The 25,173-nt window shown below is 44.2% G+C and overlaps 3 protein-coding genes across 3 annotated transcripts in view; 2 read left to right on the forward strand and 1 right to left on the reverse strand.

Moving 5' to 3' along the window:
- The window catches only part of LOC107384477 (phosphatidylinositol 4,5-bisphosphate 3-kinase catalytic subunit alpha isoform), a 49,858-nt gene extending 46,810 nt beyond the window's left edge, over nt 1-3,048 (forward strand). Inside the window, exon 21 of the mRNA XM_054736842.2 lies at nt 34-3,048. Within this exon, the coding sequence (XP_054592817.1) occupies nt 34-304 (271 nt within the window). The 3' untranslated portion in view covers nt 305-3,048. The remainder of the gene's footprint in view (nt 1-33) is intronic.
- Nucleotides 3,049-6,257: 3,209 nt separating this feature from the next.
- On the reverse strand, nt 6,258-12,581 carry kcnmb3 (potassium calcium-activated channel subfamily M regulatory beta subunit 3). The gene is made up of 4 exons (XM_054736844.2): nt 12,256-12,581; nt 11,633-11,836; nt 9,382-9,556; nt 6,258-7,644 (listed from the first exon to the last, which is right to left on the reverse strand). The coding sequence occupies exons 1-4, from the start codon at nt 12,339-12,341 to the stop codon at nt 7,279-7,281; spliced, it is 831 nt and encodes a 276-aa protein (XP_054592819.1). The 5' UTR covers nt 12,342-12,581; the 3' UTR covers nt 6,258-7,278.
- Nucleotides 12,582-18,161: 5,580 nt separating this feature from the next.
- Nucleotides 18,162-25,173, forward strand: part of mfsd8l2 (major facilitator superfamily domain containing 8-like 2) — a 46,067-nt gene continuing 39,055 nt past the window's right edge. Inside the window, exons 1-2 of the mRNA XM_015957749.3 lie at nt 18,162-19,198; nt 19,278-19,463. Coding sequence (XP_015813235.1) covers nt 19,093-19,198; nt 19,278-19,463 — 292 coding nt within the window. The 5' untranslated portion in view covers nt 18,162-19,092. The remainder of the gene's footprint in view (nt 19,199-19,277; nt 19,464-25,173) is intronic.

Below are 25,173 nucleotides of genomic sequence, written 5' to 3' on the forward strand. Positions count from 1 at the left end.
AACGATTCAGACTTTAATGATTTCACCCCCCAGGTTCCAGGAGATGTGTTACAAGGCTTACTTGGCAATTCGGCAACATGCCAACCTCTTCATCAACCTCTTCTCCATGATGCTGGGCTCAGGTATGCCCGAGCTGCAGTCCTTCGACGACATCGCGTACATCAGAAAGACGCTGGCCCTGGACAAGTCAGAGCAGGAAGCGCTGGACTACTTTATGAAGCAGATGAATGACGCTCACCATGGCGGTTGGACCACCAAGATGGACTGGATCTTTCACACTATTCGCCAGCACGCCATGAACTAAGGCAGGATAGCTGCGGTGAACCCTAACAGGAGGGATGGTTGGACATGAGTGGATCATCTCCCAGAACACATTAAGGCCTGGTTAAATACTCACCAGCTTGTAGCACGGAAACATCTGCTAGCACAAAACAAAACAAGGACACTAAAAAAAAACCCTACGTGTTTCCGAAAAGCCCTTTACAGTTAAAGAGCAATTTACTCTGGTTTCCATAGGAAAACATTTGAACTGCAGAAAATACATATTTTCCTACTTTTTATTCATTTTACTATATTTGCAACCATTGGCACTAAAGGAGAGGTACTACGACGTGAATTAGCACCAGACAGCCAGCTTCTTTTGCTACCTAATTTGAAACTGAAGAATAGGAGGTGGCGGCTGGCCTGGCTCAGTCAGGACATCATGCCTGCAAACACATTAATGCATCACTTTATGATTAATAGGAAAGTCGGCAACACCCTTCAAGCACCGAGCTAAAGCCAGGATCTCACTGGGCGGCCAAACGTTCCTGAGGGTTCTCAGCTCCCCACATGTGAGGTTGAATTTTAAACATGTTCAAAACATTTGAGGTCCTAACGTTCTGATATGTTGAACTGCTCATCCGGAGCTCGTCTCAAACCCAACAACAAATATAACTAACTAGAGTAAACGCTCATGCATATAACATAAGTATTACTAGTATTACTAGTTAAGTATAAACACGGCTGGAACTACACACAGCAACATCATAAAGCAGTGATCCCCAACTCCCTTCCCCCAGGGCCGGTATCCAGCATGTTTTAGGTGTTTCCCTACTCTAACGCACTTGAGTCACATGTACAGCAGCTCGTCAGGTTCTGCAGAAGCCTGTCAATCGCCTGTTGATTAAAATCAGCTGTGTTGAAGCAGAGAAAACAGTAAAACATGCTGGATACCAGCCCTCAGGGAAGGTTAGGGATCACTGCATTTTCATGGAGCTTAATGCTTACACTGCAGCCGGCCACTAGGGGGCGTTTAAGTTGTTTTCTCATTTATTTTCCTCAAGTTCGAAAGGCTGAGAATTAAGGGACGAGTTTCAGATAAAATAAAGGTAAAATACAAATAAATGAAGACCTAATGGGAGAATCCCAAAAAGAGACCGGTCAGTTGGTTCGCTATTTCCTGACCATTTCTAAAACTCGTTGCTAAAGTGTCGCTTGTACCAAGTTGGTGTTATTCCATCTGGTAAGTAGTGGATTTTTTTCATGATTTTGTGTCTGCAATTAGGCACCAATGGCCCGTTGGGACACTGGCGTTACAGAAGATGGTTTAAGCTAACAACAAAAGTTGGTCAGCTATGAACGTGATGCTTTAGATTTAGTACAGCCGGACGCTTGTATGCACATAGTCTTTAAGCCAATTTTCTACTGAGCCAAAGATCTACGTCCACATGAAGCCCACTACTTTGCCGTCTCATTGAAAACAAAAGTCACTACTATTTAACATCTGGTGCTGACTCAGCACTGATTGTGTTGTAATTGGTTTGGTCTGTCAGTTGTGTGTGTGTTGAGACGAAAGCCTTCATATTCCACTCAACACCAGAGAAAACCTCTCATTTCATTTACTTTGCAGCCGCAAACCGTGTGGTGTTCATCTAGCGTCCTGAGCTGTGACACTATGCAAGTCATGACCCTAATGCTCACTGTAGACCAGAAAACAAACAGATGTCAGGGAGAATCAGTCCCACCGGGAAGTACTCTGAAAGCTGTGGCCGAAGTAGAAACGGGGAAGAAGTGATGAAGCAACACGCTGCCGTGGAACAGTCGTCCACTCCTCAGCTGAACGAACTGCAATGAAATACAAAAATAAAACATCAAACAAACAAAAAAACCTTCCTTTCTTGTCCTCGCCAAGTGTCTAGCTAACTCTGGAGCCTCAATTCCTGCCATGTGTGTAGCGTCGACATCGGATGTGTGGTTTTCCACCTGCTCCTAGTCAGACCTGTGACATTCACGTAGAGAAACGTGTTATTTTCTCAGCCTTCTAAGACTCGGTTTCATACAACTTCCTGTGCAAGACGTTTAGTGTTTGTGCTTCACAAAACTACACGCACCTGTACTGTTTTCTGGACATTAAACATCTGCACGTGCATAGAGGCTCTAAGCTGCTCAGGACACGGATCCCATCATGGTGGGACTGGATCCAAACGGAAAAACACAACAATCTTGTTTTCACAGCATCGTGCATGAGATCCCTGAGCTCCTTTTACGTTTAACCTGACGATGTTTACTTGAATTTCATGTACAGAAATGATCTTGTTACTGTTTTAAGGTATAGTCACGATGAAGGTAACAGAAAATATTACATGTGCAAATGCTTTCCTTGAATAACTACAGAGGTAATATATATATTTTTGTATTTTTTAAATGTAAACAAGTTCATGTATGTAACTGCTAACCAAAAAAGGAGGGGGGGGGGGGGGCACACTAGCAGGCTCAAAGTCCAGCAGCCATCAGGAGAGCTGCGACCGCAGGCCGAGTTCTCATCCTGAATCAGAACATTTACACGGGAACCTGAAAGCACAATAAGCCACCCTGCATGCTTCACAGCCAACTGGACTTGTGTTGGCTCTATAGCCACCCATGTTATACTACATATACCACAATGCTCTTCCATATAACTTGTTTTAACCATCCTCAAATTTCTACTTCTGATCAAAACTACGAATTCACTTTTTGTGCTGTTGAATAAAATAATTTCTCAATGAAAATTAAAAAAATTCTATTCAAGTAGAGATGATTAATAAATAATTTGTATGACGTTAAAGGGACATTATGGAAGTGTGACAGCCAGAACATGTATAGAAATAATAACTTTCTTCTTCATACATTCTCCTGCAATGCCCTGGTCCTGTAGAATGAGCCCTGGCATTTTTACTGTGATTGCCTGTTTTTCTGTAAAATCACAGAAAAAGAGAGATGCTCGGGTCGAGCAGGCTGCTTCATGCGCGTTCACGCTCAGGCATCGCCCGTAGCATTTGCTATCCGTAGCTTTAGCAGCAGAGAGAGAGGCAGTGCCACTTTGTCGCTGTTCCTAACGCCTAGTGACAAAGCTAGCTACATTTCTGAGGACCCTTAGCTACTTTCTGTAGAACTTTCTTCTAGATATTTCCTGCAAATTAGCAGCAAAACAGCCATTTTCACTCCGAACCATTCTTTGAACGTTGTTTCAGCTGTCATCAAGGATATAAATGTTACAGATACAAAAGACATCACTGGTGCTTTAGCTCACCTAGTAAGATGTTGGACTCTCGTGCAGAAGACCTGGGTTTGATTCTGGATGTGAACATAGTTTATTTAGTTTCTTTTTTACATTAATGGTATATTTTTACAGTAAGATGCCCAAATTTTTATTTGAGACTCACCGAACGACATTGAATTCACAGATAAAAAAGATGTGGGTTCAACTTTCATTTTGGAACAATTTTTCAAGCAAGGGAAGGGAATGATCTGAGCATGCAGGAGGACTGACCCATCATAAACCTTTGTCGGCTGTGCTGAAGAGAAAGGTACAGAACCACATAATTTAATTAATTAGCTGCACGTTCTCCTGTCCTCTGTCCTCCGGGCCACACACACACACACACACACACACACACACACACACACACACACGGGACTGTCTCAGCTGTTATTTTCATTAAGGAGTGTGCACGTACAGCATGCGCGCCTCGTGCACGAGCCTACTATTGAAGCTGCCGTTATGCTTTTGGCCTGAGGGGGCAATTGCGAGCATAAAAATTCAAAACTCCATAAAGTCCCTTTAATTCTTGTTTTAATACATAATAGTAAATACTTCTATGCAGTAATCTTGACAACCTCAGTCTTTTTACTAATTGTTTTTATTCATCTTTAGGAATGAAAACAGTTTTTGACTCTGACGTTTTAACATATCATTTAGAAAAAGTTTTTATGCGTTCACCTTAGTGGATAGTGTACATTATGAACAACAAACATGTGTTTGACTAATTGTTGCATTTTTAGGTTCTTTTTTTAACACAGGAAAGGTTTTTACCTTGCTAACAGTTTTGATCACTCCTGCGATCTTCATCAGAACTCGCCGCTAATGGCAGCGTCACTTCCTTTTGCGTTTATCCGCGGGCAGTAGAGGACAGTGTCGCCCTCTGCTGCCCGCACTCTCCTCGCTGATGACACCGTTCCATGATGTGTAGACCTCCTCGTCTCTGTTCATGATTCCATGCCCACGTCTCCATCTCTATAGCTTCCTTAATCCATCTTTTATATTCCTGTTGTTCGGTGGTTATGATCCTTGTTTTGTCCCTGTCTATTATGTGGGGTTCTCTTGTGCGGTGGTCTGTTACGGCAACTTTCTGCTTTTTGTCTCTTTGCTCTTGTGTGTCTTCGGCTTGTTTATTTTTCACACTCCTATGTTCTATCGTTCGTGTGTTGAGTTGGGGTCCGGTTTCTCCTATGTATGTTTTATTGCAGAGTTTGCATGGGATTTCATAAATCAAAGCATCTAAAAAGGCTCTTTTTTTCTAAATCTGAACCTCTGACGTAACCAAAGGGAGTTAGAAGCTCGGCGCTGCCTCAGCTCAGTGTGGAGAGTGGCTAGTTTTAGGGTAGAGAGGTCATGTGATCCAGTCGGTGTGTGTTTACTAGTGTTGGGTTGTGTTCATGTTGATAAATAGAGTGTGTGGAGGCTGTACCAACTCCAGCCTGTCTGGACATCGAGTCCACGGGTTTCCAGATAAGAGAAACAACGCCTCTATCTTCGTGCCTGAGGGCGTTTTGTGCGGCTGAAAAGACGGACTTCTGTAGCCCATATCGGTCCGTACCAGGTCAGGGAGGTCCGCACTGGGCTCCGGAGACCCGTGGAGGGGGGCAAAAAAAATTAAATGCGGATTTCTGGAGCTCAGATCACCGTCAGAATCAGGCCAGAACTGATCACCAGAAGAGACGCCTTGCTCAGCGGGCCAGTTGAACGAGCTTTCTGGGTCGGAACCAGATCAGAACCTCCGTGGACCTCCAGGAAAGGATCAAGCCTCTGACTGAAGACACTCTTCCGTTGTCGGACAGTCTTGTGAAGAGAATGCTCAGGGTTGTCCATCATTTTCTTGATTCTCTGGAGAATCCTTCTTTGCATTATCTCCTCCAGTGGTTCCACAGTCGTCCCCAGAACAGAACCAGCCTTTGTTATTAGGCTGTTGAGCCTTTTCAGGTCCCTGCTTCTGATGCTGCTACCCCAACAGACGATGGCTGAAGAGATTACACTCTCAACAACAGACTTGTAGAAGATCTGCAGCATCTTGCTACAGACATTGAAGGACCTAAGCGTCCTCAAGAAGTGCAGTCTGCTGTGTCCCTTCTTGTAAACGGCTTTGCTGTTCTTTCTCCAGTCCAGTCTGTTGTCCAGGTGAACTCCATGGTGTTTGTATTCCTCAACCACCTCCACTTCTTCTCCCATGATGGAAACAGTGTTTGACTCCACCCTGTTTCTTCTGAAGTCTAAAATCATCTCCTTTGTTTTGTTCACGTTCAAGGTCACAAAAATGTATGTCATACACTGACTTCCACTCCCCATGCACACCCTACTGACTCTGGACCCAGTACCGCTGCACAGAGGGTACATCTGTTTCCAGACCCTAGAGCTAGCCCCATTGTACTGGGGTATTCATGAGCAGGCATCCCTGCCCAACACAGGGCAAAGGGACCCACCACCCCAGACCCCAATCAGACAGCCAGCTCCCACTCCTAGCCTCCAGCCCCAGGCAGCCAATAGAGAACAGAGGTGTGATAAGACCCCTCCCTCTGCCTGCAGTGCAGGCATTGTCTGGCCTACACCAGCTGGCACCAGCACACAAGCCAGGACCCAATCCCCCACCCCCAGCACAGATACCCATCCGGGAACGACCGCTGTCACACCCCAAGCCACCAGGCCTTTACCCAGGCCCACCCAGAAGCAGGGCAGCCAACAGGCAGTGACCCAGTGGCTGTCGTCAAGACCTCCCAAGGCCTCACACTCGGCCGCCAGAAGTCCACCCCCAAGGCCACCCAAGCACCACCAGAATGGGGCAGCTGCCCCGTGGCACCAGATCCCCCTAGTGAACCCATCCCTGGGGTACTTTCGGATGCTCCAAACTCAGATTCTTCCCCACATCAACCATGGCATCCTGCAGGACAATATCAATGACCCTCCATAATTGCTGTGTTGGAACCACTCAAATGAGCCCACAAAGATTGAGTTGAAGTGGAGGCAGAGGCTGTCTCAGGTGTAATATAATCAAAACACAATAATTCTGAACTGGTTAATGCAAAGAATATCTTTATTTTTCCAGTTTATGGAGGATAGTTTTCTTTGCACTGCATATGGCAGTGAGAACCACGTGAACCAGGTTTGTATCAATCAAGACATCATCCAGGATTCCTAGCAAATGATGGCTCAATGAGGGGGGAAGTTGGGATATCACATTTCAGACACTTTGACAGGTCTGCACCAAAAATCCCCGAACAGCTAACTAGGACTGCAGTGCGTGGATATTATTTTCTTGAGTGTTGTCTGCACAGATGTCACATGGCGAAAACCCCACCCTGAACAACCGATGACCTGTGTAATGTACTCTGCATAACTTTGTATTGAATAATTGTAAATTGGCATTCTGGTAATTTTTAAAGGTTTTAAAGAAATCTGAGACCAGAAATTTGAGTTAAAGCCAACTGATCGATCCACCTCCCAGTTTTCTAGGAATTGCTATTGAATCGTCTGTTTTGGACAGTGTCTTATATAGTGTAATTTAGACAGTATTTTTGGGGTGGTTGAGATTCAAGCCTAGTATTCTTGATGGTGTTGACTTTTCATTTTCGTCAACATATTTAGGAATTGCACCTGTGCATGACTTAGAACTGGGTCTAGAACTTTCTAAGTTTAAGTTAGGAAGACAGAGTGCGGGTCAACCAAGTTGTGTGGATTTGATGCTACGTGTTGCAGCCATGAACATCTCATGAAGAAGACTGTGTGCTGGACCTCTGGAGGACTCTGTACAATCTTCCCTGAGCATATCTAGAAGTTAATCTCCCTCCTAACGTCTCGTTGCACATCTCAGAGGACAGACGGGCCAAGCACTGAGTCATCCTTACAAGACCCACCAGCAGAGCTCCACCACCCAGCATCAGGCAGGGCCACAGCATTCCAGACAGAGACCTACTCAAAGTGTACTTCCTGTGCAGGATGACATGGTTTGGCTCTTCCCCTTCACTGAAACACCTGGAGATATTCCCCAGAAAATCATCCAGCTGTTTTTTCACTTGCTGCACCACATCTTCAACAACTTCCTTCTCCATTTCACATGTTGGGATGTAAAAGCACTGGAAAAGAAAAGTGGAACGTCAGTTGACTGGATTGGTTTGTTGACAGCAGCTGCTACAGCCAGTTACAAAAGTATTCTCTCACTGTATTATTTATTTTCTCTGAGATATATCCATCCATCCATCCGCTGTCAGCCGCTTATCTGGGGTTGGGTCATGGGGCAGCAGACTAGCAGAGTGGCCCGGACTGGGATGTCTGCTATTGTCGGTGGGGAGAAGAGCCTAAAGGTTGGCTTATGCTTGACGCGTCCGCGAGGTCCGCACGGCTCCGCGCGGCGAAATTGCATCATTTTAACAACCACGCCCCTTCACCGCGCCTCCGCACGGCCCAAAATTTCCGCACCGTGCACCTAGGAAATTTTCTAACCACGCGGACGCAGAAAAACATGGCGGACTGGCAAGAACTAGTATGGTAGAGGTTCGTAAATACAGACATTTGTATGATTCAGCTCTCAGAGATCACCGTGATCAACATGTTGTTAATAATTCTTGGAGAGAAAAGACGAGGACGCTGTTAAAAATGCTGGAATGCCATGTTGTAAACAACAGTAATTTCTACTTCTACTATGGTGTAGTGTTGGATGCATGCCGTAGAGCTCCATGCTGCCCCCTACAGTTTGGGAGAATATTGGCTCACCGCAGAGACAAGCCGCATGAACCATAAACGCTGCGAGTTGTGAAGTGCGTTCCATCCGCGAGCCGCATCACCGCGCGGAAAGTAAACGCGTCAAACATAAACCAAGCTTTAGGGAGACTGGCTCCAGAAAGGATCTCCCATACTCCAACCCAGATTTGCCGTTTTCCGGCCTGAGGGGGCGCGTGATCCGTGCGTGGTCCAAGACGTGGAATAACAAGTGGGCTGGCACTCAAAAGTCATAGCCAGCGTGACTAACTAGCCTTCTGGGGAGCCACGGACACATCCCATTTTTCTGGGAGGCTAAGTCAGGGTTCCTCTGTCACTGGAGGTTTTGTCCTGGCATTGAAGTGTGGACATCTGGAAGATCATGTCAATGACCCAAACTTTTATGCTTGGTGGTCCACGATCGCCCTTATTTGAGCGACCTCGGCCCCTAGGCTTGCGAACTGCACTGAGTCAAGAGTAGATTCAGTCTTGCTGTCGCGACTGGCTGCACGGGAGCCGGCTAAGCGGGAGTTTGAATGTAGCGTGGTTGTACGACCCAGACCCGGAGTGACTGATGCTGGGTTGAACAGGGCATGCAGCAATAGACGCATGGAACGCGGCCCACTCGGACTCTATTTCTCCGTGTTATGGAGTTAAACAAGTGTTCAATAAATCCAGCCTGGTGAAGATTCTGGAAATAGTTTTTTGTTCATTCAGCTACTGATGAACCTCGTACTTTTTAAAGGGGCTGTACTCATTTATGCTGAGCGCTGTGTCCTGTTATTAGTAAAGTCAGCAGACTTGTTACCAAGGTCTATAGTTAGAGATCATCGTGAGCCCCTAGGTTTGTTTTCTTAACATTTCAGAGCTTTTGGATAACAGTCTCTTTTATTTGTTTGCCCTTCTAAACTATTTAAAAACAGTCTTACACGTTTCAACTTTTTTATACATTTAACTAATTAACAAAACTTTATTTACTTTGATATTTTTTTCTTTAACATTTTCTCTAACTTAACATTTTAAAAAGATCTGGGTTGCAAATCCAATTTTCCGTCACGTGAAAAGGATCAATAAAGGCAATTTACATTCTAAAGAGTTAACACAAAGTCTCCAACCTCTTGATTTATGAGAACATAATCCTCGTTATAGTGGAGGAACGCCTCCCTGTTGGAGCCGTTGAGGCTGACTGTCGCTTGAAGGCAGGGCACGGTGCTGACTCCTCTGCAGTCCACCCACTCTTCCAGGATGTGTGTCTGACGCAGCACACAGTGGACCTCCTTCTCCCAGCTGCTGGAGGACAACAAGCCAGACTGGTTCAGCGGGGCCTGACCTCTGGTCATTAGAGACAACAACCATGACAGCTCCTTCGGAGGCAGACTGAGACGTCCTAGATGTAAAACAGAACGCCACCGTAGGTCTTTCCTGCCTTCCGAACCAAGAGTGTATGACTCCTCAGTTGAAGTTGTACTGCCATTATCCTGGTACACAATAACATTAATGCAATACTCAGTATGTGTTTAATACTCGTGCAATACCAGATTTATATACAGGGTATCCGCAGGTCCTTAAAAAGTCTTAAAAAGTCTTACATTTGCTTTTCCAAATTTATGGCCTTGAAAATCCTTAAAAATGACAAATGATCCTTAAATACAGTTTCCAAAGGTCTTAAATTACCAAAGACCCAATAAACTAGATTATTTTATTTCTATGACATTTTTGTGAATTTCTAGTGTTCAGCATTTTTTGTGTACGATGTTGACGTAAGCGGAACCGTACACATTCAGTTGGTTGTGAAAGGGGACAGTTTTTAGATGAGCACATTCGCTGGTTAAGCTAGTGGGAGCTTACGCCATGGGGAAGTGCAAGTTTAATGGTAACTGGATGGCTAATCCCATGTTCGCAATGTGGCAAATTATAGCATCAAAGAAATTATAGCAGAAATTACATTTTTAAAATTAGCTTTAATTTGGTCAAAGTGGCCTTAAAAAAGGTCTTAAATTTGGCTCCCTTCAACCTGCAGTTACCCTGTATATAGTATGTATGTGTTCCGTACGTTATGCTGCGTAGTTTCCATTTTATTTGTGGTTTTTAGTGGTTGAAGGTTACAATACTAGCTTACAGCCTATGTGCATATACCTTTGTTATTAGTTTTTTTCTAATTGTTCTCTCAAGTGTTGGTGCTGCTGTAACAAGCTTATTTCAGACCTTAAATGCACTTGTAGCGTAGCGAATGGCCAATTATTTACTCAAAATGACCAGAAGTTAACTTATATGCCAAACTTCTTCATACAAGTTTACAAACGTAAACACTAGTTAATAAAGACTAGTTCACCCCCTGGACTAGCCAGTTCTCAGCCGCTTCCCGGTTAGGCCGACTGGGTGAGCAAAGCATTTGGAACCATCCTCTCTTGACTCGAGGTCAAAGCCTCTTTGCGAAGCTTGCAAGTGGCATCAGACGCATCAACCCATCAGACGTGGAACGTCTAACTAGGAGACCCTGGTAGCATCTTATGGCCGGTGATGATTGAATGCAAAAGGAACTGGGCCTCTTTGAGATTCCAGGGGCCAATCCATCCAGTGACATCACCACTCTGGCTGCCTTTCCTCCAGACCGCCGAGAGCTGCCATCACACAAGGGTCTCGTGGACCTGCGCACTCGAGTCGGATGGTTTTTCATGAATAATCTAAAGGCTGTTAAACCATACAGTCAGACTGATTTTACAACCCAGACATCACAAGATCTCTCGGATACTTAATAAGGTTTTACTACGAAACATCTAAGCTTACATTCCATCATTTCATTCATTGTCCATTGTTATCTTGTCCAACCATCGTTCATCATACTTTGTTCTGTGTCATTAGTTTAGAAATATAGAATTTTTATAAACTATAATCTTGACTCTGTGTTTCCCTGGTAGTCCAAAGAACCTAAGTTCATATTAAATCAAATATTCAAAGGCCAATAAGATTGATAATTCATATTTATACGGAATATCACATCTTGTGATCATGTGTGTGTGTGTGTGTGTGTGCGCGTGTGTGAGATGACACCACAGGTATTTGCTACAATACTCTTCACTTGTAATCTGTGGCTTTTTTATAAGTTAGTTTGTGTTTTATTGGCACCATTCAGCCCTGCACCTCCTACTTCTTTCTCCTAAGGCCTGGTTGTCCTCTTGTGGTTGGAAGACTCTGAATAACTGTTTTTTGTCTTTTAGTAGTATTTTATTGACGGCAGCTAAGAACCAGATGTATAAGGTTTACACGAGGTTTTAAGGGACCAAAGCATTTAGGAAACCTGGTGGTGTAGAGACTTGTTGGACTGCAAATGCCTAAACCTAACCTCGGCAGGGTGGTGTTTGGTACCTGTTGACGTAAGGTTTGACCGTAGTGATTCCAACCACAAAGAACATGAGTACTGAGGAGGCCATCATGGAGAAGCCCAGCAGGATGGCTCGGTCCTCTCCGATACTGGAAGCTGACAGCTGGGTCCAAGCTCCCTGCACACCACGCCCACCCCCCCTTTGGCTTGACTCTTGATCCTGAACCGCAGCAGCATGGGCAAGCTCCCTGTGACACACACACACACACACACACACACACACACACACACACACACACACACACACACACACACACACACACACACACACACACACACACACACACACACACACACACACTTATTTTGATTCACTGTTTCTGCAAAGTTTACATAAAGTAAGAAACGGAGTCATAGAAACAAACAATGTCCACTGATTAAACATCTGATGACTCATCTGCCTCAGAGGAGTTAGAAAAATTTCCAAATGAAGTATTTATCAGTTGTCATATTTCTGCCTGTGTTATCCTATTGGCCCATTTGGACACCAGAGTGTTCACAAAATGGAGCTCTGCTTCCCTTTACCAATGTTTTTCTGTCATGATGGACTCTCGGGAGTGTGTTTCAGAAGTCCTGCTGACAGGCCCAGCTGATCATCTGCTCTTACCGTGTCTGCCGCCTGCGAGCACCATGCAGGTTGATGTTGATGGGGATGCTAAACGACGTCCGGGGAGAACTCGTGTTCAGGATCATGCCCAGGTCTATCTGTGCCACCTCCCAGCCTTGAGTATCCTCCCAACGAGCTTTCCTCTATCTGAAAGTCAAGTGCTCTGCAGCCAAATGATCTAACAAGCTGGAGGACAGTGTGAACTCGAACACACCAGGCTGCAGTTTATCCACCAGGGAACTTCTTGTTGTTTACCAAAAGCTCAAAGGTGAGTGCAGCAGCATCTTCCACCCTCCGGTGTGTTTCTATAGAAACCAGCACAGGTAAGGCAGGTAGCAGCTAATGGCCTCTCGGCTGGCCTGCGACTCCCAGCTGGAGCTGTTAGTCCTGAAAAAGCCTTTGTAGAAAACCTCTACAGATGACGTTCTGCTCACATATGAGCTGCTCTGAGATTCTCTTGAAGCATTTTAGAAGCCAAACCTCGTTTTTTTTCCTTTTTTAAACAATTTTCACAGGTATAAGGGCTTCTTACCCAAACCTGCAGAATCTGAGGCAAAGAACATAACCAAGCTTATACGTGTTACTCAAACAATCGGAGTCACCTAAATGAATTATTATTGTTATTAGAAAACAGATGGAGGTTTAAGCCTTGTGACATCAGAACAGCCCAAGGCTAGGAACAGCACAGCACCAAGCGAGCAGCGGAGGGTAGGGTCCATTAGACGATCTGGTTGGTAATCACACACCAGGTGACACAGGAAAAATTAGAATTTGGCGCAAAAGTTCTTTTTTTTCAGTAACTGAATTTAAAAGGAGAAACTAATATATGAGATGGACTTATTTCATGCAAAGCCTTGGTGAATGGTCTGTATCTGATATTGTACCTTCTAGACGTTTAATTATAGATCCACTAGGATAAATAACTAACTATAGACACATTACTTTGTCTTGTGTGTGTGTGTGTGTGTGCGCGTGTGTGTGCGTGCGTGCGTGCATGCGTGCGTGTGTGTTTCTGCTCTGTCTTCTCGATCCCCAGTGAGTCGTGGAGGATGGCTGCTTATACTGAGCCAGGATTCTCTGGAGGTTTCTTCCTGTTAAAAGGGAGTTTTCCTCTCCACTGTCGCTGCATGCTTGCTTAGTATGAGGATTGCTGTAAAGACTCTGACACTATTCAGTGACTCGATGCAACCTGCTGGGTTCCTTATATAGGAAACATTATTTCTGATTGGCTTAATGAACTGACCTGTACTGGAATGTTTACTGTGTGAAGGTCCTTGAGACGACTCTTGTCGTGATTTGGCGCTTTATAAATAAACTTGAACTGAATTCAATAGACTCCTAGAACCCCCCAAGGCTCTTTACAACACAAACAATCGTTCACGCATTGATGGAGATGTGCTACATTGTAGTCACAGCTGCCCTGGAGCGTGGCTGCTGAGCACAGACGGGTCCATTCTGCCCCTCCGACCACCACCTACTTAGTTTACAACTGCTGTCCGGAGTTTCTCCTTCAAGAATTTCAGGAACTGAATGCCGGTCAGCACTAGCCATCAGCGTTCGACTACCGCTTACGGACAGATGCCAGTCACAGAGTGTTTAAGGGCATGCCTCATGTGGACCTTTGTCATGAACATGTAAGTCTTTAAAGTATAAATATAAGGAAAACACAAGTAAGTAAGTATATTTTATTTATATAGCACTCATCACAGACATAGAATCACAAAGTGCTTCACATAGATCAAAACAAAACAAGTCATAAAATCATAAATAGATTGACATCAGAAAAAATAAAGTCATAAAATTATAAATTTTCATAAACAGATGAAAGATTAAAAATTTGAGTTAAAAATAAGAAAATAAAAGCTTTAGGTAAAAGCAGCTTTAATAAAAGGGTCCTTTAGCTGTTGTTTAAAAGTGTCCAGACTGTCAACGCTGCGTAAGGATAGAAGATCATTCCAGAGTCGGGGTGCAACAGCCTGGAAGGAGCGACCACCTCGACTTTTATGTCTGGTCTTTGGAACTTCTAGAAGGTTCTGGTTTGTGGACCTGAGGACTCGGGTTGGAGCATCAGGCTTTAACAGGTCAGAATATAGGGAGGAGCTTGACCATGTAGAGCATTGAAAGTTATAGTCAGGACTCTAAAATGAACTCTAAAGTTAACGGGTAACCAGTGCAGAGACAACAGAATAGGAGTGATGTGTGCTCTTCTGTTTGCTCCAGTTAGGAGCCTCGCTGCAGAGTTCTGGACCAACTGAAGGCGGTCAAGGGCTTTTTGTTAAAACATGTGAAGAGTGTGTTACAGTAATCTAGACGGGAGGAGATAAAGGCATGGAGAACCATTTCAAGACAGTTCCAAGCTTTTGACACCAACCTTCGCAGTTTGGAGATATTTCTCAAATTATAAAAACAGTTTCGGACCAAAGTTTTTGAGTGACCTTCAAGAGACATTGATTGGTCAAGAATATCACCCAAATTTCTTAAGTTTGTCTTGACGGCAGGAGATAAATGACCAAGTTTTAGACTAATAAGGGGAACCATGCTCTCAGGGGCAATGATCAGACATTCAGTCTTTTCAGAGTTTAACAGGAGGAAGTTATCTTCTAGCCCGCTGGTGATAGCTGATAGACACTCTAGTGATTCAGACAGTTTATAGAACTCAGAATCCTTAAAGGAGAAGTACAGCTGAATGTCATCTGCATATAGGTGACAAGAGACATTATGAAAAGTATCAAGTATCTGTACAAGAGGATGTATGTACAGCAGAAACAACAGTGGACCCAAAACAGAGCCTTGGTGTACCCCACAGAACAGATTGGTAGAATCTGACATGATTTGGTTTAAACAGACACTGTAACTTCTGTTAGAAAGGTACAATCTAAACCAGTCTAGAACAGTTCCAGAGATCCCCACCGAGTCACCAAGTCTGTTAATGAAGGTGTTGTGATCAACAGTGTCAAAAGCTGCAGAAAGATCTAACAATACTAACACTGTGAACTCCCCGTTGTCTGCAGCCGTCATGATGCCACTGTAAACAGAAACAAAGCTGTTTCTGTTGAAGGCTTTTTACCAAAACCAAACTGGAATTTATCATAACTGTTGTGTAGTTCCAGAAAAGTAATCGGTTGATCTGCTACAAACTTTTCCAATATTTTAGAGATAAAGGGTCATTTAGAAATGGGTCTGTAATTTTTAGGCTGAGATTAATCCAACCTTGTTTTTTTAAGGATAGATTCAATAACTCATGTTTGAAAACAGATGCCACAGAGCCAGATTGTAGGGATACATTAATAAAATACACAATGCGTGGGTCAATTTGGTCAAACATCCTGATTAACAAGGTAGTAGGAATGAAATCAGCAGGGCATGAGGGTGGTTTCATGTGTTTCTGAATGAGGCAAATGTCCTGGAAATCTACAGGAGTAAAGACCGACCATGGTTGAGAGGGAGGGGGTTGGATGGGGGTAGGAAGTAGATGGGGGTGAAAAACTTGCCCTGATATTTCTGATTTTATTCTCAAAGAATGCTAGAAACTAGTTACAGTCAGACCTTGAGTAAACTGGCATAAGAGGGGCGGCGTGAGGAGAAACAATCTGGTTTATGGTGTCAAACAGGTCTTTAGAGTTATTTTTGTTTGCAGCAATCAGCTGAGCAGAGTAAGTGGCCCTGGATGTTTTCACCGTCTTATTCAGAGACGTTATCAGTTCTCTAAAGTGCAGCCTGCGACTTTCTAATCTAGTTGACTTCCAACGTCTCTCGGCTCTGCGGCACGACCTTCTGAGATTGTAAATGCTTTGATTAATCCTAGGACTTTTTCTCTTGCTAGAAAGAGTGATCTGCTTAACAGGAGCTACTTTATCTAAGATACTGCAGCATTGCTTATCCAAGGACTGGATGAACAAGCGTGGATCATCACCCTGGACTGAGCTGCTGTCAGATAATCTAGAAAATCCATCCACCGCTGACTGATTAATGATGCGTCTGTTTGACTTTAGGTTGTGAGGGACAGATTCAACATTAGATAGGACATTAAAGAAAATGCAGCTGTGATCACTCACATGAACCTCTTCAACTTGTAAATGATTTATTTTTAGTCCAGAAGAGAAAACAAGATCTAGAGTGTGTCCCATTTTGTGTGTGGGGCCTCAAACGTGCTGCTCTAAGTTAAATGACTCCATAATAGACATGAACTCCACTGCTGTGCTACAATTAGGATCATTAACGTGTAAGTTAAAGTCACCAAGAATTAAAACTTTTTCTAGTTTGATCATTTATGATAGAAACTCAGCAGATTCAGAGAGAAAAGGCCAGCTGGACTGGGAGGTCGGTAGATTAAAATACAGTGAAATACATTTTGTAACCCTGCTTTGATGACCTGACATTCAAAAGTTGTTCTTAAACATGTTTGACATGTTTGTCCTTAAAGACCAGCAAGACCTCCACCACGACGTGTCGGGCGTGGTGTGGTAAACACAGAGCAGTTTGGTGGACATGTTTCATTGAATTGTACATAATTTCCATCTTGCTGCCACGTCTCTGTAAGAAATAAATAGTCCAACTTTTCTCTGGTGAACAGCTCATTTAAAATAAAGGATTTGTTTGAGATGGAGCGGGCATTTAACAGGGCACCCTGAACTGAATCCTGGAGAGCATTTGTCTTCTTAACCTGTTGGAGAGGGATGGGTCGTAAACATCTGGTGTTCTGGGTTCTCCGGCCATGAATACAGTTTATGTCTTTGCTGGTTTGGGTTTGTCAGCAGAAGACAACATTTTGGGAATTGTGACCTTTGGGAGACACACAGAAGACTGTTGCATCATGGGAGGACTGTAGGGAGTGATGTTATTTGAAGTGGAGGTTTGGGCAAAGGCCGAAGAAGGCGAAGATCTCTGGGATGTAAACCGTCATGTCTGTGGAAGGGAATCCACCATAGATGTATATCTATGGGACTGCACAGCATACCGGATGTTAGCGGTTAGCATGCTTAGCCATGTCGGTTAGGATGAATACCATCTTGCCTGAAAAGGAGAAACGGTTCCAAAACAGGTTAAAATTATCGATGAAACCAAAACTGTGGGACCTGCAAGCAGACTGAAGCCAGGAGTGGAGAGAGAGCAGACGGCTAAAACGTCCACATCCACGAGAAACTGTGGGGATCGGGCCGGAGATGAAAACAGACGTTCTGCTGCTCTTCAGAACGTCAAAGAGATGGTTAACATGCTGCTGAGTGATGACAGACTCCCGGCGTGTAACATCGCTTGATCCCACATGAACGACCACTCTTTTGACTGAAGCTGGGATGGAGCACAGCAGACCAGGAAGTATATCCAGGAAAGCAGGTATGGTGGCTGATGGAAAACATCTCGCCATGACGGTGAAAAAGCGGACAATCCTGATTATTGAATCACCCACCAGCAAAGTGGTAGATGAAAACAGTGGACGAGGTGTGGAGGGCTCCTGATTTGTGTTCCCGTGGAGGATTCTGGGTTTGGGTTCCTGTGGGGTCGGGGAACTGGAGGGCTTAAGGTGGAGGAGCTCACCTCCTGAGCCAGGGCAGGAGGTCCAGCAGTGTCGACACACAGCATCCTTTAGTATTCTGCGTCGGGCATCAGAGGTTGAGGTCTGGAGGGGAAGAGACTGTGAAGGTTGTTTCTTCCAGAGTACAGGCTGAAATGATTGGCTGATGCTGAGATCATCCTTCCAATAGCAGCTAGGTTAAGGGCTGTGACTAGACTCATAGAATCTGGGGTTACAATACGTAACCAACGTTTTGTGTGTAGGGGGGTGCGGGCGCTCTGTTTGACTGGCCAATCACAGAGCGTGAAGACAGTCAGTTACCCAGTGAGGATTTTCCTTCAGCACGATTACAGAGATTTACGAGTTTTACTCGTTTCATGCTCGTCAAAAATGCTTTATCCGCAGAGTCGTGTCCAGGACTTTTAAAATGGGGTGGCCCATGTGAGACACTTGTTTATTTATGGGCGGCACCAATGGTTATTCTTATTTATTTATTTATTTACACAAATCGTTTCTTTCTTTATTTACTTTCTAGTGAATTTTTGAGTTTCACATTGCACAATCACCATTTTTTTTCTCCTATTCATCTTCTACTTTTGTGGTGGTTAGCAAGTCACTTCTTGTTGCATTACTGCCACCAACTGGAGTTGAGTGGGACTCTAAATACTGTGTATGTGAATATGAAAAAATATTAAATAATATTAATACTACATGCCTGGGCTAGAAAACAAGGTGAAAGGTGCACACAACCACGCACTATTTTGGAGTTTACAACCCAAAACTTTTGTCGACAATGTAAAGTCAATTTAAACTGGAACACAGTGTGGTGGCACCTGGGGTGGCCAATCAGATTCTAAGGGTGGCATGTGCTACCCCAGACCACTCTCTGGACACGCCCCTGTTCATCCGTATCGAATACTCGTCTGAAACGAGTATCCGGCTCATCCCTAGAAGAAGCCACAGCCTATTCAACAGAAGAAAACAGGATTAAATATGTATGAAGCTTGGGGTAGTTTACTTCACCTGGCAACCTGAGACCTTGCTTCGACTGTGAGGATCGCAGCGTGACGCAGCACTTCTGACAACACTCAAACAGAATTTCATCTTCAACATAAAAGCCTGATGGAGTCGGACCACTGCAGCTTGCTCTCTGCGCCGAGCTAACGTTCTGTTCTGATTTCCAGGCCTTTATTTTGGGAAATCAGTTCTGTTGTGCTGTGTACACAAAAGTGCGACTTCTTCCTCTAAACCAGCGCCAGCAGCTGTAAGTGGTCGCGTGCTGCATCCGATTATCTGCGTGCTTCTGAACAACTTCTCTGTACTGCATGCAGAAATCAGAGAGTAAAGCCGGCCTGATGGATAATCACCAGAAGAGGAATCTAACGTTCCTCACCATGGGAATGATATTTATGCTGAGTGGCATCGAGTACGGTACGTTTTATAATGGAAAGTCATCATCCATGCTCTGACTACATGCAGACACGTTTTAACCTCCTGCTGTGCTTCTCAGCTGTCATCCTACCGACCATATGGAGGTATCTGCAGATTCTGGAGGCTCCACCGTACTTCCTGGGTCTGGGTCTGGCCGCCTTCAGCCTGAGTGGGCTCCTCACAGGTCCTCTTTTTGGATTGTGGTCAGACCGAAGCAGGACTACAAAGTCTACAATCCTTTTCTCTAATATATTTGAGATTGTTGGTGAGTTTTTGAGAGGATTTGACTCATTTGTTCCACTCTGGATGCTACAGAGAAGCATAGAGGTGTGTACATTTTCATGGTAACTTTAAATCGTTTTGCCTTGGAGCTGTCCAAAACTACAACTAGCTAAAGAGGGATCTTTTTAAAAAATGTCCCCCCTTAATTCACCCTTTAAGCCCTAGGCCTATTTTGAAGCCTGTTCCTCGAAAAATGGAAAAAATGGTAAAAATAGTTTAGATAGCCTTGTAGTGCTGGGTTTGCTGACTAATTTGATGGGAATTATAACTATTTCTTCTGTAGTTGAGGGTTTTTTGGCCCTGTTAAGGAACTAACATCACAGGGCCCCCCCCACCTGGGGGACCCTAGGGCTTAAAAACTGAAACAGCGGACAAAACGTTTAGAGAATTTATCAGTTTTCTGCTTCTATGTGTTTAGACATTTCTCAGAGGTTTTGTGGTTACTGGAAGTATTATTATTTGTTTTTTACATGAAGATGATCCAAAGTATAGGTCCTTCTAGACCTCTGTGGTTCCACCCTTACCTGCAGGTCCAGATCCTGACTGATGGAGTTCATTCTTAGGCCTAGTCCACACGTAGCCGGGTTTTAAAAACGAATATCCACCCCTCCAAAAACTTGCATCCACACCACCTCATTTAAAAAAAAACTCTGTCCACACGTACCCGGATAAATACGTTGTTAAGGACATGCCAGACCTGTAGGCGGCAGTACTTCCCCCGTTCTTAACCTCGTCCTTCGTCTGTGGTCTTCCACAAGGAGCAGTAATTCCGCTTGCAAAAACAAACAAGCAGAAAGCGCTTGGACAATTGATAAAGCAAGCGCAGCTCTGAGGGCATCCATGCTGTCGGCTAGTGTAAACACAGGTCGCACACGTGATGTCAGCATTTTTTTGTCGCGGAAAGTGACGTTGCGGACCTTAAAACTCCGGTTTTGTCTGTCCACACGCAGACACCCAAAACGGAGAAAACGCAGATCTTCACTTTGGCCGGAGTTTTTAAAAACTCCGTTTTCGTGTGGATGACGGTCCAAAACGTAGAAAAATATCTACGTTTTGGCAGATCCCCGGCTACGTGTGGACAGGGCCTGTGTCATCCATGTTGGGTTTGTGTTTGTCCTCCTTCCTGTGGAGGAGGGACCACAAGTTCTCAGTAGGATTAAGGTCTGGGGAGTTTCCTGGACCCAACATGTTGATGTTCTGGTCCTGATCCACCTTGTTTTTCACCTTGTTAGTCATTTTCATTCCTACTCATTGTCACTATTTTACACTTATTCTTTTGAATATCTGATCAATAGACCTCATTTAAACCAGATTCTAGCGGAACTCCTGAAATATTTGGACTCTGGTTAAGCTTAAAGAGCAAGTCACTCCAAATCACCATTTTTTTTGCTGATAAACTAAATAAATGAGTGTCTGATCGTGCTGTAGACACATATAGTCAATAATTCGGCACTTTAGTGCATCTTAGTTAAAATATAAATATTCTGCCTAAAACTGTCAGCGACAGTTAAATTTAAATCTGCCATCGCTATTGGCTAAGAGGTGCACTATGATGTTAGGTGGTACATTATGATGTCACAATGTCGTGAGTGTGTGTATTTGTTAGAGGCTCCGCCCTCTCGGTCTGCTAGGCAACAGCATTTGTTGCATTTTTCAAACAGGAAGTGGGAGTTGAGTAAGAATCTGGCAGGGGTGACTTGCTCTTTAAGAGTTGTATAAACGGATGGATGATCACAGACAGGCTAGCATCAATTAACGGGCTGCCTATGGACGTGCATGAGCTTTGATTGTCGATAGGGGATTGAATCCACCTGAGAGTTGTTCAGAACCGGGAGGGGAGGGGAGCGCATTGTCAAGCAGGGATCTATCAGAAGATCCCCAATGTTCTAAACTCGCATTCTGGAATACCCCCCGGCAGCTGGCAAACTAGAAAAACAAGTGAGCACGTCCTGTTTACAACGCGGAGTGACAGCAGGAACAGCCAATCACACGTTGGCAAGTATCAGCTGAGCCAATAAATGAGCTGATAGATGGTTCTAATAGGAAGCAGGCTTCAACACAAACAGTTGTTTTCCGCTTGGTCCTAGTGCTCAACCAATGTCTATTTAATATAGCGTAATAATGTTTATGGATGGACAAATATTGACTTTGGAAAAAGTCCCCCCAGACCCCCCCAAAACTACGTCCATGCTCAGTTTAGACCCACAACAGATCCAGAAGCCAGAAATGAGGCCTCGGTGGTTTCCAGGATGAGCAGGCCAACAACATAAAAAGTTTTACATTTAGCATAAAATAATATTTACTATTGAACACATTAGCCCTAAGTAGCAGTGAACAGAAGCTAGTAACTGTTAAGCGTTAACGACTGTTAACCATTTGCAGCAACACAAAAATTCCTCATTTACCTGATTTAGCCATGAATAAATCACAAAAGTTAAAAGCATGTACACAGCGATCATCACAATAAAACTGTGTAGTAGTAGTAGTAGTAGTAGTGGGCGACGGTGGCATAGGAGTTAAGTGCTCGCCCCGTAATCAGAAGGTTGCAAGTTCGAGCCCCGCTCAGTCTGTAGCTGTCGTTGTGTCTTTGGGCAAGACACTTAACCCACGTTGCCTGCTGGTGGTGGTCGGAGGGACTGTGGCGCCTGTGCTCGGCAGCCTCGCCTCTGTCAGTGCGCCCCAGGGCAGCTGTAGCAACATCGTAGCTCATCACCACCAGTGTGTGAATGGGTGAATGACTGGTTGTGTTGTAAAGCGCCTTGGGGGGTTCCAGGACTCTAGAAGGCGCTATATCACATACAGGCCAGTTACCATTTTAGTATTTATTTTTACTGTTTTCTGTCGTGCACCTGTAGTTTACGGTCTGGTGCAGAGCTTAATTGCCTCGTTGTTACAGTGGCAACAAACGCTGTACAGAAGTTGAGCATGTGTTAGTTTGGTAGCAACGTTATGTAAAATGAGTATTCTTTCACATAAGCAACTCACCAAAACTTCCTCCCAAAGCTAATAAACTCCGGAGTGTACTCCTCCAAATTGGCCAGCCTAAAAGTTACTTCATATCGTTTAAGGTTCAATAAGATCCGTTTCATTGAATTCAAGGATCGCTCTGCTGCGTTGCTCTAGCTCTAAATCTGTCAAAGCCTCGGCCGTTAGGGGGAGGGGCTTCCTCGGGTTACTTTTGTAACCCCAAATTCCATAGCCCTTTAAGCCATTGCCTATTGGATTAATGCCATTCCCTTATCCAATCAGTTAAGTGCTTTTTCGTGTATGCCCGCCTCCTAGTTGGGGCCTGGCCCTATAAAAGGCCACAAAGAGCATAGCTCGTCTCCATACTTCTCATAGAGCCCCCGGAACCATTGGGGCCAGGATGCTTAAAGGGCTACGCTATACTCATAGAATCTGGGGTTACAATACATAACGTTCTATTTTGTATAGCTCCGCCCTTTAAGCCATCACTTTTTGGATTAAAGGCGGATCCAGATATGGTCAACGCCACACTGGAGTGGACTCCAGCCCAACAAACTTCTACAGCTGTCGGCTGACGAAAACATGAGAGAACAGCTGGAGGACATGATGACAGCATTTAAACAGCGTATAGCTGATGAGAATCAACCTCAATGTTGCCTAGCAACATGCTGGAGGGGGGAAGCTGTCACAATCAAGAAGGACACAATGTGACACATAGGGATGGGTGCCGAATTGGGTACTTTTTAAGGTACCGACTGAATTCCATAGTACCGACCGAGCACCGATTCACGTCATTTGAAACGGTGCCTCGTTTCGGTACCCGTCCTTCATAACGAGAACTTGCCAAGACAGCTGCGCATGTGCAAGAGCGTTATGTCGGTCGCTGTGAGCCAGTTGTAAACAGAGCAGCATGGTAGAAAGAACGCACGCTAAAGCTTGGGTCCACTTCACTAAATGTGATGGGTAACTGGGTGATGATGAAACCAGCGACAACGATCTAAGTGAGGCATCCTCATCTTAATCTGCTCCGGTAGGTAAATAAAATGTTTAAGATAATGTTAGCTTGATTTGTTAGCTTCAGTTCCGCTAGTGGTGCGTTCGCTTTCTCCTCAGAACTCTGAATTTCCGACTAGAAGAACACAAACGCGCTCTAAAGTTTGGCTTCACTTTACTAAATGCGACGGGTGATTGGGTGAAGATGAAACCAGCGACAACGATCTAAGTGTGAGGCATCATCGTTTTAATCTGCTCCAGCAGCTAAATAAACTGTTGATAACGTTAGCTTGATATGCTAGCTTCCATTGCCACCATTGTTATCAGCTAACAGTGCGTTCGCTTTCTCCTCGGAAATTCTAACTTCCCAGTAGGAAAAATCAAATGAAAAAGGACGGCAAAAGGAATGAAGATACACAGTAAATTTAGTTCACAGTAAAGATGTTTGCTTCAGTTTAATTATCAGCTTATAAAACTACAAGGACGATGTTAAAATACAAACAGTTGTATGTTATTTATCGTGATATTTATCAAATATGGTTATAAATTGAGAAAAATTTATATTTAATTATAAAAGATAATTAAAATAATAAACACTCAAAAGTATCGAAAATTGGTACCGTTAAGTACCGGTATCGATTCCTAGGTACCGGGAATTAGTACCGGATCGATTCAAATGTCAAGGGTACTCATCCCTAGATACATTGTGAGAACATGTTAACAAAACTGCATAATTTCTGATCAGAAAATTCAGCGACCGCTGTGATCGTGCCGAGCAGTGAGCCAGCACCACTGTAGCGACGAGGCTGGAGGACACACCTCCGAGGTGGAGATGGTGAGGACCAAGAAGCAGCCCTGCATGTGTCTGCTACAGACATTCCAGTCCGCAATGCCACAGAGGAAGAAGTCGCCAGAGTGGAATGTGTCTTCAATCCGTCTGGAGCATCCAACCAGAGGAGGAATGGGTGATTGTGATAGCATCATGCAGCCTGTGTGGAAGGCGCTGAAACAACAAAGGCGGTCCCCGAGAACAATCTCTGTAGGGAACCAACGGCTGCTGTGAAGAGACGTAACATCTGAGTGTCACACAACCCGTGTTTAGCACATCAACCAAATAGCTTTAGCACGAGCAGCAAAGCTAGATCAGGTTCCTTCTAACGTTAGTCCAGTAAACCAATGCTGGTGGGAGCCGACTAAGAACTGGATTGAAGCAGCGAAACTGGACAGTGTCGTCAAGTCATCCAACCGGTGTGGCACAGTGCCGGAAAAGTAGGCCTCAGCACTAGTTAAGCTAAGCTGGACACAGGAGTGTGTCGACATTTTAGCTCAACAAGTGACAAGGATCTTGAAGAGAATAAAAGGAGACGAGCTAAGCTCTCTGTGCCCCTAGGGGGCGGTCCGTACATGAAGAAGCTCTTCGATTGGATATGGGAATGAGATTAATCCAATAGGTGATGGCTTAAAAGGCGGAGCTATGCGAAATAGAATATTTGGAGATTTTTTAGTGACAAGAGGTCACATCATCTGGTTTGTCAAAATGAAATTGTAAATAATTATAATTAAGTAAATTGTTTATGTATTTATTTAAGTTTTTAACAGTTTTAGCAAATAGCTGATCAAATTATGTGATTTACTAGTTGATGCATTTATTTATTTATGAATAATTTCCATTTATAACGTGGGTTACACATTGTTTTTCACCAACCTGTTGGATGGTTGGAGGATTTCCTCGG

This window comes from Nothobranchius furzeri, chromosome 11 (genome assembly GCF_043380555.1).
Source record: "Nothobranchius furzeri strain GRZ-AD chromosome 11, NfurGRZ-RIMD1, whole genome shotgun sequence".
Taxonomy (NCBI): Eukaryota; Metazoa; Chordata; class Actinopteri; order Cyprinodontiformes; family Nothobranchiidae; genus Nothobranchius; species Nothobranchius furzeri.

Bases quoted from the DNA above. Each gene is read 5' to 3' on its own strand.
- kcnmb3 (XM_054736844.2), bottom strand. From the start codon at position 12,341: ATGATCCTGAACACGAGTTCTCCCCGGACGTCGTTTAGCATCCCCATC. The intron at 9,557-11,632 runs GTACCAAACACC...GTTGTCCTCCAG, and splicing joins GTCAAACCTTACGTCAACAG to CAGCTGGGAGAAGGAGGTCC. The intron at 7,645-9,381 runs GTTGGAGACTTT...TTTCTTTTCCAG, and splicing joins ATGTTCTCATAAATCAAGAG to TGCTTTTACATCCCAACATG.